The sequence below is a fragment of the Petaurus breviceps genome, unplaced genomic scaffold (assembly GCF_028583685.1).
Source record: "Petaurus breviceps papuanus isolate PSGF00001 unplaced genomic scaffold, PetGlider_PUasm1.0 226, whole genome shotgun sequence".
NCBI lineage: Eukaryota > Metazoa > Chordata > Mammalia > Diprotodontia > Petauridae > Petaurus > Petaurus breviceps.
The window spans coordinates 224,795-240,080 of NW_027185890.1; the positions used below are offsets into that span (position 1 = coordinate 224,795).

The 15,286-nt window shown below is 36.1% G+C and overlaps 1 protein-coding gene across 10 annotated transcripts in view; it reads left to right on the plus strand.

Annotated features, from left to right (window-relative positions):
• ARL15 (ARF like GTPase 15) overlaps positions 1 to 15,286 on the plus strand; it is a 513,713-nt gene that overhangs the window by 40,253 nt on the left and 458,174 nt on the right. For 3 of the 10 annotated variants that reach the window (XM_069095282.1, XM_069095283.1, XM_069095278.1), the window contains exons 2-3: positions 7,062 to 7,118; positions 12,160 to 12,243. The exons of 3 other annotated variants lie outside the window; for them this stretch is intronic. In XM_069095282.1, coding sequence (XP_068951383.1) covers positions 7,062 to 7,118; positions 12,160 to 12,243 — 141 coding nt within the window. The remainder of the gene's footprint in view (positions 1 to 7,061; positions 7,119 to 12,159; positions 12,244 to 15,286) is intronic. 4 more of the 10 variants (XM_069095281.1, XM_069095285.1, XM_069095279.1 and 1 more) reach the window with 2 other exon arrangements.

The following is a 15,286-nucleotide window of genomic DNA, read 5'->3' on the forward strand; positions in this document are numbered from 1 at the left end:
GTGTGTGTGTGTGTGTGTGTGTGTGTGTGTGTGTGTGTGTGTGTGTGTGAGTAGGTCACATGAAGTAAAGATTAGATAATTTGTTGAAAAACTTGATGATATGTGATATATGATCATATATCTATATCTATTTTTGTACATATATGCTTATGTATAGAAACATACATATGCAAAACAGACACATAAGCTTTGTTGTTGTTTTGTCACTTAGTTGTATCTGACTCTTCATTACCCCATGGACCATAGCATGCCAGATCCTTCCATCCTCCACTATCTCTCCAAGTCTGTCCAAGTTCATGTTTGTTGTTTCCATGACGCTATCTATCCTTCTTGTCTTCTGCCATACCCTTTCCCTTTTGCCTTCTCTCCCAACCTCAGGGTCTTTTCCATTGAATCCCATCTTCTCGTGATGTGGCCAAAGTATTTAAGTTTCAGTTTCAGTATTTGACCTTTCAATGAATAGTATGAATTAATTTCCTTAAGTAAAGACTGATTTGATCTCCTTGCTGTCCAAAGGATTCTCAAAAGTCATTTCCAGCACCACAATTCAGAAACATTGATTCTGTGGACTCACCTTTCCTTATAGTCCATCTCTCACAGCCATACATTGCTATTGGAACAACCATAGCTTTGACTATATGGATCTTTGTTGGCAAGGTAATGTCTCTGCTTTTTAGTGTACTATCTAGATTTGCTATAGTTTCCCTCCAAAAGATCATGCATCTTTTAATTTCGTGGCTGCAGCCATCATCTGCAGTGATCTTTGAGCCCAAGAATATAAAATCTGACACTACTTCCATTTCTTCTTCCTTTATTTGCCAGGAAGTGATGACTTTTATCATCTACCAATTACCAGTTGCCAAGATGTTATTTTTTTGACATTAAGATTCAAGCCAGCTTTTACACTTGCCTCTTTCCCCCTCATCAAGAGGCTTCTTAATTCTTCTTCATTTTCTACCATCAAAGTGTTACTGTCTGCATATCTGAGCTTGTTGATATTTCTCCCAGCAACCATCATTCCAACATTTTATTTGTCCATCCTGGCATTTTGCCTGATGTTCTATGCGTATAAGTTAAATAAGGTGACAATGTATCACCGTGTACTCCTTTTCCAACCTTAAACCAATCAGTTGTTGCATGTTTGGTTCTAACTGTCGCTTCTTTGGCCTACATATTAGTTCCTCAGGAGACAAGTAATTTGATCTGGTCGTTTTGTATTCCAAGACCAAACTTGCCTGTTAATCCAATTATCTTTTGATTTCTTTCTTTAGTATTGAATATTTGGTCTAATCTGCACATTTATGAAGAATGTGACATCTTTTTTTTCTTTTGGTGTTATTTCTAGAGGATATACATAGAACTGATCAACTTTGGCCTCTTTGGCATCAGTGGTTGGAGCAGAGGCTTATATTACTGTGATCTTAAACAGTTTGCCTTGGATTCAAATAGATATCATTCAGTCATTTTTGAGATTATACCCAAGTACTGCTCTTCTTACCCTTTTATTGACTATGAGGACTATTCCATTTCTTCTAAAGGATTCTTGCTCACAGTAGCATATGTAGTGATCATCTGAATTAAATTCACCCATTCCTATCCATTTAAGTTAGCCGATTTTTGATGTTTCCATTTCCTGTTTGACCACATCTAGCTTACCTTGGTTCATTGATTCCAGGTTCCTATGCAATATTGATCTTTACAGCACTGGATTTTCCTTTCGTCACCAGACACATCTGGAGTGGAACTTCCTTTTGGCTTTGGCCCAGCTGTTTCATTAGTACTGGAACTACTTGTAGGTGTTCTCTGCTCTTCCTCAGTAGTGTTTTGGATGCCTTCCGACCTGAGAGGCTCATCTTCCATTATCCTCTCTTTTATCATTTTAGTACTGTCCATGGGGTTTTCTTGGCAAAGATACTAGAGTGGTTTGCCATTTCCTTCTCCAGTGGATAACATTTTGTCAGAACTCTCCACTATAACCTGTCCATCTTAGGGTAATCTGTATGGCTTAGCTCATAGTTGCATTGCCAAGGCAGTAATCCAGTAGGTGACACATAAGTTTAAGAAGTACCAAATTAAAAACAAAAACATTTTTTTCTTGAGCTTCAGAGCAGGAATGTGAGGTATTATGTGTAAAAGAAATGCACAAAAGTTAAAAATCAGAGTATTTTCTAGAAAAATATTTTGTATTTACATTATTATTAAATTGTAAGTTTATATACACCTACATATTTATATGTACATTTACATATATCTGTATATATGCACATCTATATTCGTGTATATGCATGCATTATCTATATTTGTATTTTTATCACCTACCAAATACAGTACGTCTAATTAAAAAAAAATGCTTTCTCCTACTTCATCTTTTGCACTGGACTCATTTTTGGTATGAAGCTCAGGGGTTTTGTACAACTTTCTTATTGAAGTAGAAAAGTAGTGTTGGAAGAACTGTGGATTTGGCACACCAGTACAGGGTATGAGTTTAAACTAGGACATCTTTGTAGTTGCATAATCTTGGGCAAAGTAATTAATCTCTTTGAGTTTGTTTTTGTCTCTGTAAAATGGGGACAACATTATCTATATAGTCTACCTTACAAGATTGTCCTAAGGAAAATGTTTTGCAGCCTTTGAGCAATGTATAAATGCAAACCTATGAGTTCATTGGTGAAGGACTTGCCTAGGCTTATGTAGCTAGAATGTGTCAGAGTAGTACTTGAACCCAGGATATTCCTACTCTGAAGTGAGCTGTGTATCCACCTTGTCTCTCTGTTGGTATTATCATGAATAATAGTCACCTATGATGATAAGTAGATTTTAAGAAAATTAAGTGTACTTTTGGATAGATAGCCACCTGGAAACTCCCCCCCCCCCAATGACTATGTATGTGATAAGGATATTTTTCGAGTAATTATTTTGAGTTTAATGTATGAGTTTTCAGTATTCCCTCTACAAACAGTTTAGTAAAATTGACTTCATTAGTATTGTGTTTTAAAAAGAAACGATTGGAATGATGATGGAAATACTCTAGGCAAAAAACAAATTTTGTTTTTAGAAAATGTCTAGAGACTCATTTTGTCAGTTTTGCGTTAGATACCAAATATTTCCATCAGTGTTGATTGTCGTCATCCTTTTTCCTATTTTCAAGAAGTTAAAAAAATAGTTGATGAGCTACAAAAAGATGCACTTCAGGTATTAACTTAAAAAAATACAACTTTTGTGATCTTTCCCAAAAGGGAAAAAATCATCTTTTTAGTTTGCTAAAGAAGTTGTTAAATAATTCCTTGTTAATATTTTCAGTGACATCTAGAACAAGACTAGCTCTAATATAGATAGCACTACAATGAGTTTATTTCAAGACTGTCTCAGTAACTTAAGTGTGATCACAACATTATATTTTCTTCATTCTATCATATTCAGTGAGGAAAGAGAATCCCAGCAATCAGGCAGCTGACAAACAAATAATTATTCCTCCAGTCCTATGCATTTTACTTTCAGTGTCCTTTTGTTGTGGGGTAGAGACACAGAAATTTTAGTTAGTTCTGTGGAGAAATGGAGATAGTTCCACTAGATCTCCAACTAGCCTGTCCTTGTTTAAAGAGGATGAAACTCCTTCCTGAGTGATTTCTCTCATTTATTCCCTCCTGTGTTTCCTTATTCACTCTTTGTTTTTCTTAGACTTTCAAAAAATAATTTTTTAAAAATCTGAAGAATTCTAACTCTGATATTTTTACAGCTTGTTTTTTAATTACATTAAATTTAACATATTAGTTTGATCACTGTCCTGTTCTCCTGTGTCCCCTTTGAATTTCTCTCTATTCTCTATGTATATTTTTCATATTTCATTGATGTTCTTTAAATCTTCCTTCACCCATGGGGGGGAAAAGCCATCTCTTGTAGCAAGTAAGCATAATAAAGCAAAAGAAATTCCTGCTTTGGTTATATCTGAAAATGTATGTCTTATTCTGCATGTCTAATCCATCATTTCTCTGCCATGAGTTGGGAAAAGGATGATTCATCATCAGACTTTTGTGTAGTACTCACTTGCCATTACATTGATCATAGTTCTGAAGTCTTTCACAGTTGTTTTTCTTTACAATGTTGTAATCATTGTAACCTGTTTCTACTCACCTTCACTCTGTATCAGCTCACTTAAGTTCTTCTAGGTTTCTCCGAATTAATTCCTTTTATCATTTTTTACAAAACAAAAATTTTTCATTACATTCATATACCATTATTTGTTTAGCTGTTTCCCAATTGTTGGATGCCCAGTTTGCTACAGGATCATATAGATTAACTTTCCATTTTCCTCCCTACAAGGGAAGAGAATGAATTGACAGTTCCCCCTTGCTTATTGTGAGTATAAAGGATTGCAAAGAGAGGGTTATATTTGAAACTGTATGTTGTTTCTCTTGGCAAAGAAATGTTTTTATCCCTTCTCTGGTTGACTAAGATTTGATACAGTTTTGGATTAAGTTGTTATAGACATTTTTACCAATAATATTTGTTTTCAACTTTGTTGTTTCTGAAGGTTTTTCTTTTTCTTTTTTGCTTTCATGCTTACCTTCAAACTTCCCTAGGGAAAACAACAGTAAACTGTAAGTAAATCAAACAATTCAAATACAGTGTATTCCCCACTCCCCTTTTTTGTACAAATTATTTTCACCACCAAAGCAATTTAGGTGAAATTTAGCAGACTAGTAACTGGTTTTGGCTACATCCTTTTATCATTCTTTGAGCAGGAAGAGATCTCAACTAAGGTGAGGCTAATAGAAGACAACAATCTGGAAAAATCCCCCTGACTTCTTTCTCGGACCCAGTGGTCATAGTAAAGCTGAAGAAAAAATGTACAGATCAGACCAAGACAGTCATACCTGTGCTTATCAAGGAAGAAAAGTCCCTTAATGAAGTGATAAAAAGAATTTGTTGCTGACTTTAGTACGACTTAGTGGTATGCAAAGTGATCTATGGTTTGGAATTAGAAATAAGACAAATAAATGGAAGTGTGTTGGATCCTGATGAGAGTAGTGAACTGTTAGTTTCTCTTTAAATTCAATTCTTCCATCATTTCCAAATGAGAATCACAATGCCATTTTCCTTAGTCACTTATTGGGTAGAAAAACCTTTTGGCATTGATCATTGAGTTCAATTGAGGAAATATATTGGTAGGACAGTTGACTTGGCAGGTGGGTCCTGAGGTAGACTGACAGGAACTCAGAAGGAATAGTGGTAAGAATGAACATATGGAACAATTAGGGTATTTTCAAGAAACAAAAGCAATTGCATTATAAGGGATAACTATTTTGGTAGCCCCCCAAATTGATACTTTCTTTTTTTGCAGGGGAGGGGGAGGAAAGAAGTGGGAAATAAGACTTTCAATGAGTGAAGAGTTTGTCCCCCCCATTCCCCTATTTAAAGGGGGCAGTCCTTTAGCAGGCAGTACTGCAGGGGTGAATGTTCCCTACTTATTGTTTGCCACAGCTCGCTCTTTAATGACACAGAGGATATATAAAAACTTCTAAAATACAGATCTTCTACAATAGGGTGTTAATTTGACCCTTTTCTCCTTTAAAATATTAGTTGTTTATTTTAGTTCAGAAAAGCCTGTTATGCTAAAGGAAGTTCATTAATGATGCCCTAAAAATGAAAATTTTTCAAAAATGAAATCTTTATCTGATTTAAATTATATAATAAGACCAATGAATAGTTGGAAACTTTTGGTAACCTAAAGTTTTGACTTAAATAATTTAGATCAATAAATATCTTTGACTCTAGTTTTCATTGAATTTTCATCGTGTGTGTGTGTTTGTGTGTGTGTGTAGTGCCAAGTGTATATATATATATATATATATATTTTTTTTTTTTTTTTTAATGTCGCCCAATAAATCCCCTTCCCTTTTCTGCTGTTCTCACAGTATTATTACCAACATTGTTTTGAAGGGTAAGATTCGAGCCTCTCAAATAATCCCCTGATCTGATTGCTTGTGCTCCAAAAAGGAAAGCTTCTTTGAAAGCATTTCATTCTTTGGTGGGAAATCCCAGGTGGGGATTCCATATTATTGCTGTACTTGGCACAATAGATAAAACCATAATTGATTTACTTTGTGCTTCTGGGGATTGTGGTGTTAAAATTTGGTTAGAGAAGCATTTAGTTGACAGTACAATGAAATAATTACTGGTGTGTTAGTAAAAAGAAGGGAAAGTCTTGTCCTTTTACTAATTTCACACGAATATTTTGTGTTAAAGAAGAAATTGTTACTCATTTCTGTAGCAACCATCACAATGGTTTTGGGAGGAATGACTTAATCATCCTGAAGTACCTGGCACATACATAGTAAGAGCTTGTTGACACCGAAATGGGAGTGAGCTCAGCTCTGTTATCAGAACTACCTTTGCTGTCTCATAGCTACTTGGCCTTAGTTTTCTTTAGTTCTGAAAGAGTAATGTTACTGGCCTCTTCAAGAGGTTTGGCCTACATGTACAATTTTTTTATTCCTTAAAAAATTTTTATTAGTAAAAGTATAATAATGCACTTAAAGGTATAGATGTGTAAAATATATTTTTGGAGTAGTAGCCAAATATTGTTTAGTGGGACCTATAATTAAATTAGGTTATTGGAGCTGGGGGCAGCTTTATTAGGATTCCATCACTGTTATAGAGAAGGCTTAAATATTTAGAATTAATCCCTGCAAAAAAATACTAAAAGTCCAAAGAATCTTGTCTATGGTTTAAAAAAAAAATTAAAACTGTTACAGTAGCATTCTGGGAAAATTATATTTAAAGAAATGCCTATTAAAAGATAATTAACCTTGTAAAAACGATTTTCAAAAAGGATTTTCTAATTGGAAGGTGGTAACATACATTGTTCCCTGAACTTTAGTATTTTTTAGGCTAGTCAAAATGGACAAAAGGTAGGGAATATCCCGAACCACTTGATAGACCACTTATTTCTAGCATAGCAGGATCTTCAAAGTGGGAGGTGAAGGGAAGGGGAAGGGAAAGAAGTAAATTCCATAGTATGTACACTTACTGGCAATCTCATTCTTATTTTAATCTTTTAGAGAATGTCTGAGTGTATCCAGATCTCATTTGCTGTTTGTAGAATTGGCATTTACACGGTAAGCAATGTATGTTTTTGCTGTACCAAATGTCATACAAAATAGGTGAATAGGTTGTTTTGGTTGTTTATTTGGGGAGGGGTTAAATGAACCTTTACCCTTTGACTCACCACTTTCCACTCATATCCAAGCTGTGGTTCAGATATGTGAGGTTTAAACTAATTTTTCCCTTTCTTCTTCTTATACCTTCTTTCCTTTTGAAAGGCCTGGGAAAGAGGTGCATGAGAATGTGACATGGCAGGTAAGAGGCCTGTGGATTTTGGAAGAGCTAGCTATCTTTAAGGCATTTATTTATAAAAGGAACTTGTATTCTTCAACTGTACTGTTTGGAAGAGTATGTTATTAAAACTCTTTTAAAAAGTGTAGGGCTAGAATTCTCTAGCCCTAGAGGTTTAAAAACACAATGTCTCATGCTCAATCCTGGGGGGAGGGGGAGATAAATATCTCTTCTTTTCTTTTTCCCTCTTTATACACCATCCTAGAGCTTGTGTTATTTAGGCATTGCCTTTGAGAACCCGGAACCCAGAGTGACTAACACATTTAATAACTCCAATGAATGTATTTTTAGAAGTTTAAAATTTTACAGGGTCAGAGATATGAGTGTTTTTATAAACAATGAGGCCTCAAAACAAAAGGCACTGTGATATTTGTTCCCAGCTTGATAAATAGGTGACCAGAGGAACCAAACAAATTAAGTTAGTTTTGTAAGATTAGAGGGTGAGTTAATACAATAAAATTGTTACAGGCAGAAATCTGTTATATTGACCTACCATGGTCCTGTTCCACTTGGGGGGAAGAAATCTTCTTTAAAGGAAAAATGCCCTATTGGGTGGGCAGGAACCACAAAAATAAATAAATAAATGTCCACATGATTGACACATAGTTGAAAGTTAAAATTCTATATAGAAAAAAAAAGAGGTAGAAAAGACTGTGGTCTAGTATATTCTGTGGTAGAAGCTAATTATATTTGGCTTCTACCTCTCCCCCACAACAGTTCAAGATAATTTAGCCAACTTTTATTTCTGTGGCATCAGCAATACATAAAATAGCACTTATTAAGTAGTCAGAAAAACCAGTTTAAAAGCCTTGATGCTTTTCTCTTAATTTGTATAAATCAGATGGTATACATATAGGACAGGTGTGTAAAGACCAGACTGTCACAGACAACTATGTTGCCATGGAGAAATAAGTTGTATAATATTGAATGCTTACTAGCATGGTAGTCACACAAAAATGACAAAAATTTAATAAAAATGAAAAATTTTTATGCATTTTTATCCAGTCTCTATCCTAAGGTTATATACAAAATTAACAAAACAAACTAATATTGGAAAGGCCTTCTCCTGTAAATAATGTAATCAGCATTTCATAGGTCTTCAATTAAGTAAGTTTGGGAGGATAATTCAGGCTCCAATATTCAGGTAGAGAATTTAGGACACAGATAATATAACTGATTAATATTTTGTTATTGATATAAATTAAAGCCAAACCCAACAGACCTAGTTTATTACTAAAGCTTAGAACTTTAATGGAAATACATTTTTTTAAAAAGCCAGGCTTTGGAGCTGAGCATCTGTTTTGAGAAGATAACTTTTTTTCTACATTATTTAAAAATGATCTTTCAATTGCAGGGAATGTTACACAGGAGATAATGCATATTCTCTAGAACCTAGTGTCTTAATGTAAGTACAAAGAAGTAATTTATTTTTTAAAAACGAAAATGGTTCTGTTAAGTGGGTCCACACTATTTTTGGTATTTTAAAAAACCTCAGTGGTTGCTGGTCAGGAGGGAGAAGGGGAAGTAGGTTAGTGCCAAATTTTTCATTACAGTTGTGGTTTGATATGAACCTAGGCTGTGTTTTGGTAATCTTATAATTAACATTCTGGAATCAGGGTTTGACTAACCATGGTATCCCTAATGGCCATTTTTATAGGAGAATGGCTTGCCTTATCCCTGTATCAGAACTGCAAACATTTTGATGAGGACAGTTTCTAAAGTTTCCTTAAAGAACCTCCTAAAAACTTCCAAACTCTCTCACTGAGAGCTTTTGGCTTCTTTGCCAGAAACAGGAAGCAGGTTGGGATTATTTTTTGCTGAAGGTATTGATTATGAATCCCCTCTTCTTTTGCTCTTGTTTGAAATAATGAAGACTAGGTAGAATGGTTGGTGGTTGACATATTGGTATATTTCACTCCTCTGGGAACTTTTCTGTGACAGTAACTGTGCTCTGGAAGCCTAGGCACACAGATTAGGGAGAAATTGCATGGAAGAGAGAAAGGGAAGTTCAGTCTTTTAGTTCTCGGAGCTAAGATTCAGCCAGCATAGGACTGAGGTAGATACTAGGTAGGACTAGCTGTCTATTAGCCATTAAAGCTACTCCTTGGTAGTAATGGAGCTTAAAACTGCCTCTTATCTTATGAGAAAACTGTCAAATAATATGATACATTAATTCTTGAAAGGGGCTGTGGCATCCACAGAGCTCAGGGTTTATAGTGTAGAGACCTCTAGACCCCAAGGGTCTGGAAGTGGCTGGAAGTGACCTCCAAGGCTGTCAAGTCTTCCCCACTCATTTTGTAAATGGAAAATCTGAGGCCCAGAAAATGAACCAACGTGTCACAGGTATCACAAGTGGTTGTCAGAAAGTCCTCTGCCCTGAGGATCTAGTGTTGTTTGTGATCTGAGCGACTGGACAGATCTCAGAGACCCAATTTCTTCATTTGTAAAATGGTGATAACAATAGTTGTTTTGCTTTTATTGCAGGGCTGCTGAAAGTTGTTATTCAAAACTTAAAGCTCTCTATAATTATTACTTTGCCACTACCAGACTTTTCTTTTTTAAATACCAGACCATATTTCATTGGTAAAGGAAAATCTTCCTTCCCATGCTAGCCTAAGCAAAGAAAAGCATATTAAGACTCTGTGTTTTCCATCAGAAGATCAGTATTGTGAATAGGGTGCCATGTGCCACATTGAAATAAAGAGCAATGATAGTTGTCCGCCCAGTGGCTTTGTAGGTGCCAGTTTTGTTCTTGTGGCCATCCTCAAAATTCACCTTAGTGATAATTTCATCCTGCATCTATTAACTGTGTTATTTACTGTCAAAAGGCAAGTCTTGTGTATAATAACTATTCTGTTCTTATTAATGCTGTTCACCTTTCAGTTCAGCTGTGTGGAACGAAACAGGTGTTAAGGTTGAATCTGAAACTTCAGGTGTCTTTGTTATATTCTGCTGGACACAATCAACCTATGCAAGAGATCACAGAAAATTCATGTCAAGATATTAGGGGAGAAATGAAGATTATATGCCCTTTTGATGTTGAATCAGGAGGTCATCTTCCTTTATGAAGAAAGGTTTAGTTTTAATCTATAGTACCAAATAATAATCTTTCAGGCAAACTGGGATCCCTGAACATGGGCTTTGCAAACACTACTTATCATTATAGATAGTGGCAGATAGAAAGGAGCTTATTGATCATCTTGCCCTCCCCCCACCTCCCCCTTGAGGGGAAGATGAGGAAACACTTCCTGTCTCTTGTGTCAGTAATCACTTTTATCGGTAATGTGGTCCTGGAACATAGGTTTCTGCAGTGATAACCTGAGTAGGAAGTTGAATTACCCACAAGCAGTACAGTTAAAAGAAGAGAAGGACAAATTATACAGAATTTCAGGGAACACAGCAGATTGGTGGATTGTTGGAGTAGCAAGAATTAAGTGGTATCCAGGCCAAGATGGGGGCATAAGCCAGAACTGGTGGGGAGGAAAGATGGCATACAGGTGGGGATAGAGCTGCTATAGCTGCAGCCACGGTCACTAGACAAACAATAGACTAAGTCTGCATGTGGTCTTAGGGGTAAGTCATATTTATGATATGTAACCAACCAGTGGTTAGTCCTTTATCAGATCAGCTTCTTCTTGGATGCTTCAGACAGTAAGGAGCAAGGATGGAACTAAAATTGTATTTACATATGCACAAATATATATCTATGTGTCCTTCATATTGGGAGAGGCAGTTTAGCCTGGTGGTTAGAGAGAGTTGGCCTTTGAGTCAGGAAGACCCTGGTTGAATGAAGTCTTGTCTCTGACACGTGCTGACCTCTGATACATTCTGGCTGTGTGACACTAGGCAAGTCATTTAAGACAGTTTTCTAAGGCTATTTGTACTGGAATAGTTACCAATAAGGTTTGGCAGAGGAAGGTTACTTGTTGGAAATTTCTCATGCCAGTGAAATCTCAGGTCCGGTCAAAACAAAACAAAACACAACAACACTACCAGAAAAAACCCCCCAAGAAAAAACCTACCCATTTAAAATTGGAGAATACAGAAAATTAGAATGTATGAATGTGTGAAGATGCTATTCACAACAGATATGGGGGAGTTCATATACTTAAGACAATTTTGGAAGCTCTAGAAGGGACTTTAGACACTATCTAACCGTGTATTGTTGCTTTCTTAAATTAGGAAGGCAGGGTGGGGTAGTAGATAGAGAACTGGGCTTGAAGTCAGGAAGAGTTTGAATCTTTAAGACACTTAGATGTGTGACCCTGGGCAAATCACATTAACCTTTATGTGCCTTGGTTTTGTCATCTGCAAAATGGAAATAATTATAGCAACCTACGTCATTGGGTTGAGAGAATCACATGAGATAATGTGTAAAATGCTTTGCAAATTTTAAGATGCTGTCTACTTGTTAGCTTTTATTAAGAGATTTTTATCTATTTTATCTGTTTTATGTATTAATAGATTTTTAAATATTGACCATTTCTACCTTCATAAATAATCCAGTTTAGGACAATGAGGGTGAAGAGTTCTAGGACCTCTTCATAAATCTGAAATAGTAACTATAAAATATGAAGCAAGATTGAAGGGACTAGAAGGGATTTCTCTACCTCCCTTTGAAACAGAAGCTTGGACAGTGGCAAAATAAAATCTCATATGGTTGTTGTGTTTTGGGGGATACAGATAGTATCTTTTCTTTTATTAACTTCAAGATAATCAAGATATGACATGGATGGCAACTTAAAGAAAATCTTTGCTTTCCAGTGCTGTGCTATTCACAAGGAAACCTTGAAGTCCCACTACTCCATCTTTTTTCCTTATTTGGCTCAGGGACAGTTTTCATTGATGGTAAGTGTAGAGGTCATGGTCACATCCTGCCCTCTATAGATAAAATGTTCTTTGCTGTCTTCCTCATTCTGCAGAAGCAGTTCTTGGCACATTTTTGGGGGGGGAGGTTCTCTCACACTAATTTGACCAATATCTAGGGATGTGCTAGAGCTAGTTCGAACTTATTGTTAATTTTTCAATTGTGGTCATTTACATCTGGAAAATAACCAAATGTTACAAATCAGGGTTTGATTAATTTGCTTTGTTGATTGTCTTTATTTAAGAAAGTGATAGATAAAATGGATAAAATGTTAATAAACTTACACTTCATTCTCTACTCCCCCCCATAAAGCTGGTTGTTAAACATTTACCAGCAGACCCTCACCAATATCCTTTATAAGACAATCTTAGAAAAAGTTTTGAATAGTGTAGGAGATTAACAGTACCTACTAAAGGAATAATGAAAGAAGAAAATGTCTTTCTACTCTCCAAAGTGATATGGAGGAAGGGTCACTGGACCAGAAGTCAAGAAACCTTAGTACTTAATCTTAGCAAAATTCTATTTAGCAATTAGAATTTTCCATCCAGAAATATGTATTTTTATGGGTCCTGTTTTCACATGGATAACTGACTTCTTCATTTTGAAGGAATGTTTATTATTTGTACCTCAATACCAATAATACTTTTTTTAGTTGAAGAAATCCTTGTGAAAATGAAAGTTATCTTATAAAAGACTATTTCAAATATAATTTTCCCATAGCTTTAGCTGTTTAGTTTACTTCCTTTTCAAACTTTAACAGACCCAATTGGTTTCAGTTTTGAAGAACTTTTTTTTTTTTTAAGCAATCGGGGTTAAGTAACTTGCTCAAGGTTACACGGCCAGTTATTATTTCTGGGTGTGGTGCTGAGTGTCTGAGCCCGGGATTCGATCTCCAGGTCGTCCCAACACTGGAGCCGGTGCTCTTACTCGCTGTGCTACCTGGCCGCCCCTTTGAAGAACTTTTAATGGACACTAGTGATGGCTTTAATTCTGGCTTGTCAGGGCTTCATTTATTTAGACAAAGCTTTTTTTAATATATAAATGAAGAAATAGTGAATTTGAACTGGGATTTCCTGTATCAAGGATAATGGATATAGTTATTTTGGGGAAAAGTAGAGTACTATAGGCTAAATTTAGGGATTGGACATAGTTATTTTACACTTGGGGTAATTTATGTAAGAAAGGTAGAACTAGAAAAAGTCCTTTTCAGGACTGCCCATCTATCCACCTTTGGTGTCTGCCACCGAGCTCTCCCCAGTGGCTCCAAGAAGTGACAGCATGTACTGCAGCCACACCCTGGTAAATGTCTGGGTAGATGGACCAAATCAGGTCGAGGGTAACCGACAGGCCTCAAACCTGTGGGTGAGTCAGGGTGATGTCTATCCCAAGTATGTGAAGACATTCTCCAGTGGAATGGGTGGATGAGAACAATTTGTTCCGACAGCCATGAAGGTGATTGAAGGTGACTCTGTGGAGTGCTTAATTGGTCAGGTATGGGAGATGCCAAGGTCATGCGCTGTATCCTGGGTTATTGCCATTAGTCTTAACTTTTGTCCTGCTATTGGACTTTGATGACTCAGGAAGAGAGTGAGGCTGATGACTTTGTGCAACTCTGCTTCATTTAAATCCAATTCATGTGCAATTCAAGACATCACACATGATGGTCCTCTTTGAAAATAGAAGAATGGACAACAACTTCAGGCAGGGATTTCTTTGAGGGTAACAGTTTGAGACCCTCCTGACCACACCAAAAAGCCTTAAAACATTCAAACAGCACATTATTTTAAGGTTACTTTAACCTGTTTTAAAGGACAGGCATCAGTACCTATTAGTTTAAGAATTCAGTCATTTGATTCTTGGAAAAAAAAAAGATTAGGGCTCTTTAAGAAGGTGAAGACTGAGAAGTGTTAGAATTTAAAAGTAAGAATGTGATAACCCCTGACAATACTTAACAAATTCTAGAATGCTAGGAAGGAAGTAGTTTCAAGAAAAATAAAGGGAAGTATTTCTTTTTCAGTGGCTAATACATATATGGAACTCATTACTCTAAGGAATTCTATAAACTAAAAGCATTAGACAGGGCTCAAGAAGGATTCAAATCCATCACAGATAAGGTGGGAACTCTTGGAAATATGATCTCCTACTGGAAGATGGCAGATACATTTAGTAACAGTAGTTGACTGAGATAGTATGATATTTCTTTTGTTATTAAGTTGACCTTATATGGATAATAGTATGCTATTTGTGAATTCTTTTATTTTTTTTAAATTTAAAATAATCAGGGTTAGTTTAGTTGCTCCTGAACTAGACAAATAGTCAGTCATTGCCTGCCTTAAACTGCCCAATTTATTTCTTACTTTGGAAATGATAGGCTGTAGTAACTTAAGTTTTTTCTTCAAAATACAACTTTGTGACCACGTAGGTACTAATAGTATTGTTTGCCTGGATACGGGGCTAAGTTATTTCTATTGTTCATCTTGTTTGTATTTCTTTCCTTTCACCATCAACAATGTGGCTCTCATAAAGCTGTCTTTTTAGTCACTTTTTAGTTTCCTCTGAGAGATTGTTCTAAATGGAGACATTTCTAGTCCTGACTCCCGGCCTCCTTTCTTTAATTTGTTATCTTTTTCTATAGAATGCTGAGGTTTTCCATAGGAATGCTGTGTTGCTCACACTCATAACTAAATTAGTAAGCTTAAAATGCTGCAATTCCAATATATTGCTCTCTATCCACAAGAATTTGCTAAGTACTTTCCCTGTGCCAAGCATTGAGCTAAGGTATAGGGAAGAGCTGGAAGGAAGCCTAGAGGTCACCTAGTCCAATACTCCATTTTACAGGTAAGGACCTGAAGCTGGCCACATAGTGAGTTTTGGAATTAGGACTTAAACTGAGGTTCTCTTACTGTAAAGCCATGGTACTTTCCTCTGTGCCTCCCCTTGTCATTATCCCTTTTCCTCTCTCTCTCTCTCTCTCTCTCTCTCTCTCTCTCTCTCTCTCTCTCTCTCTCTCTCTCCCTCCCTCTC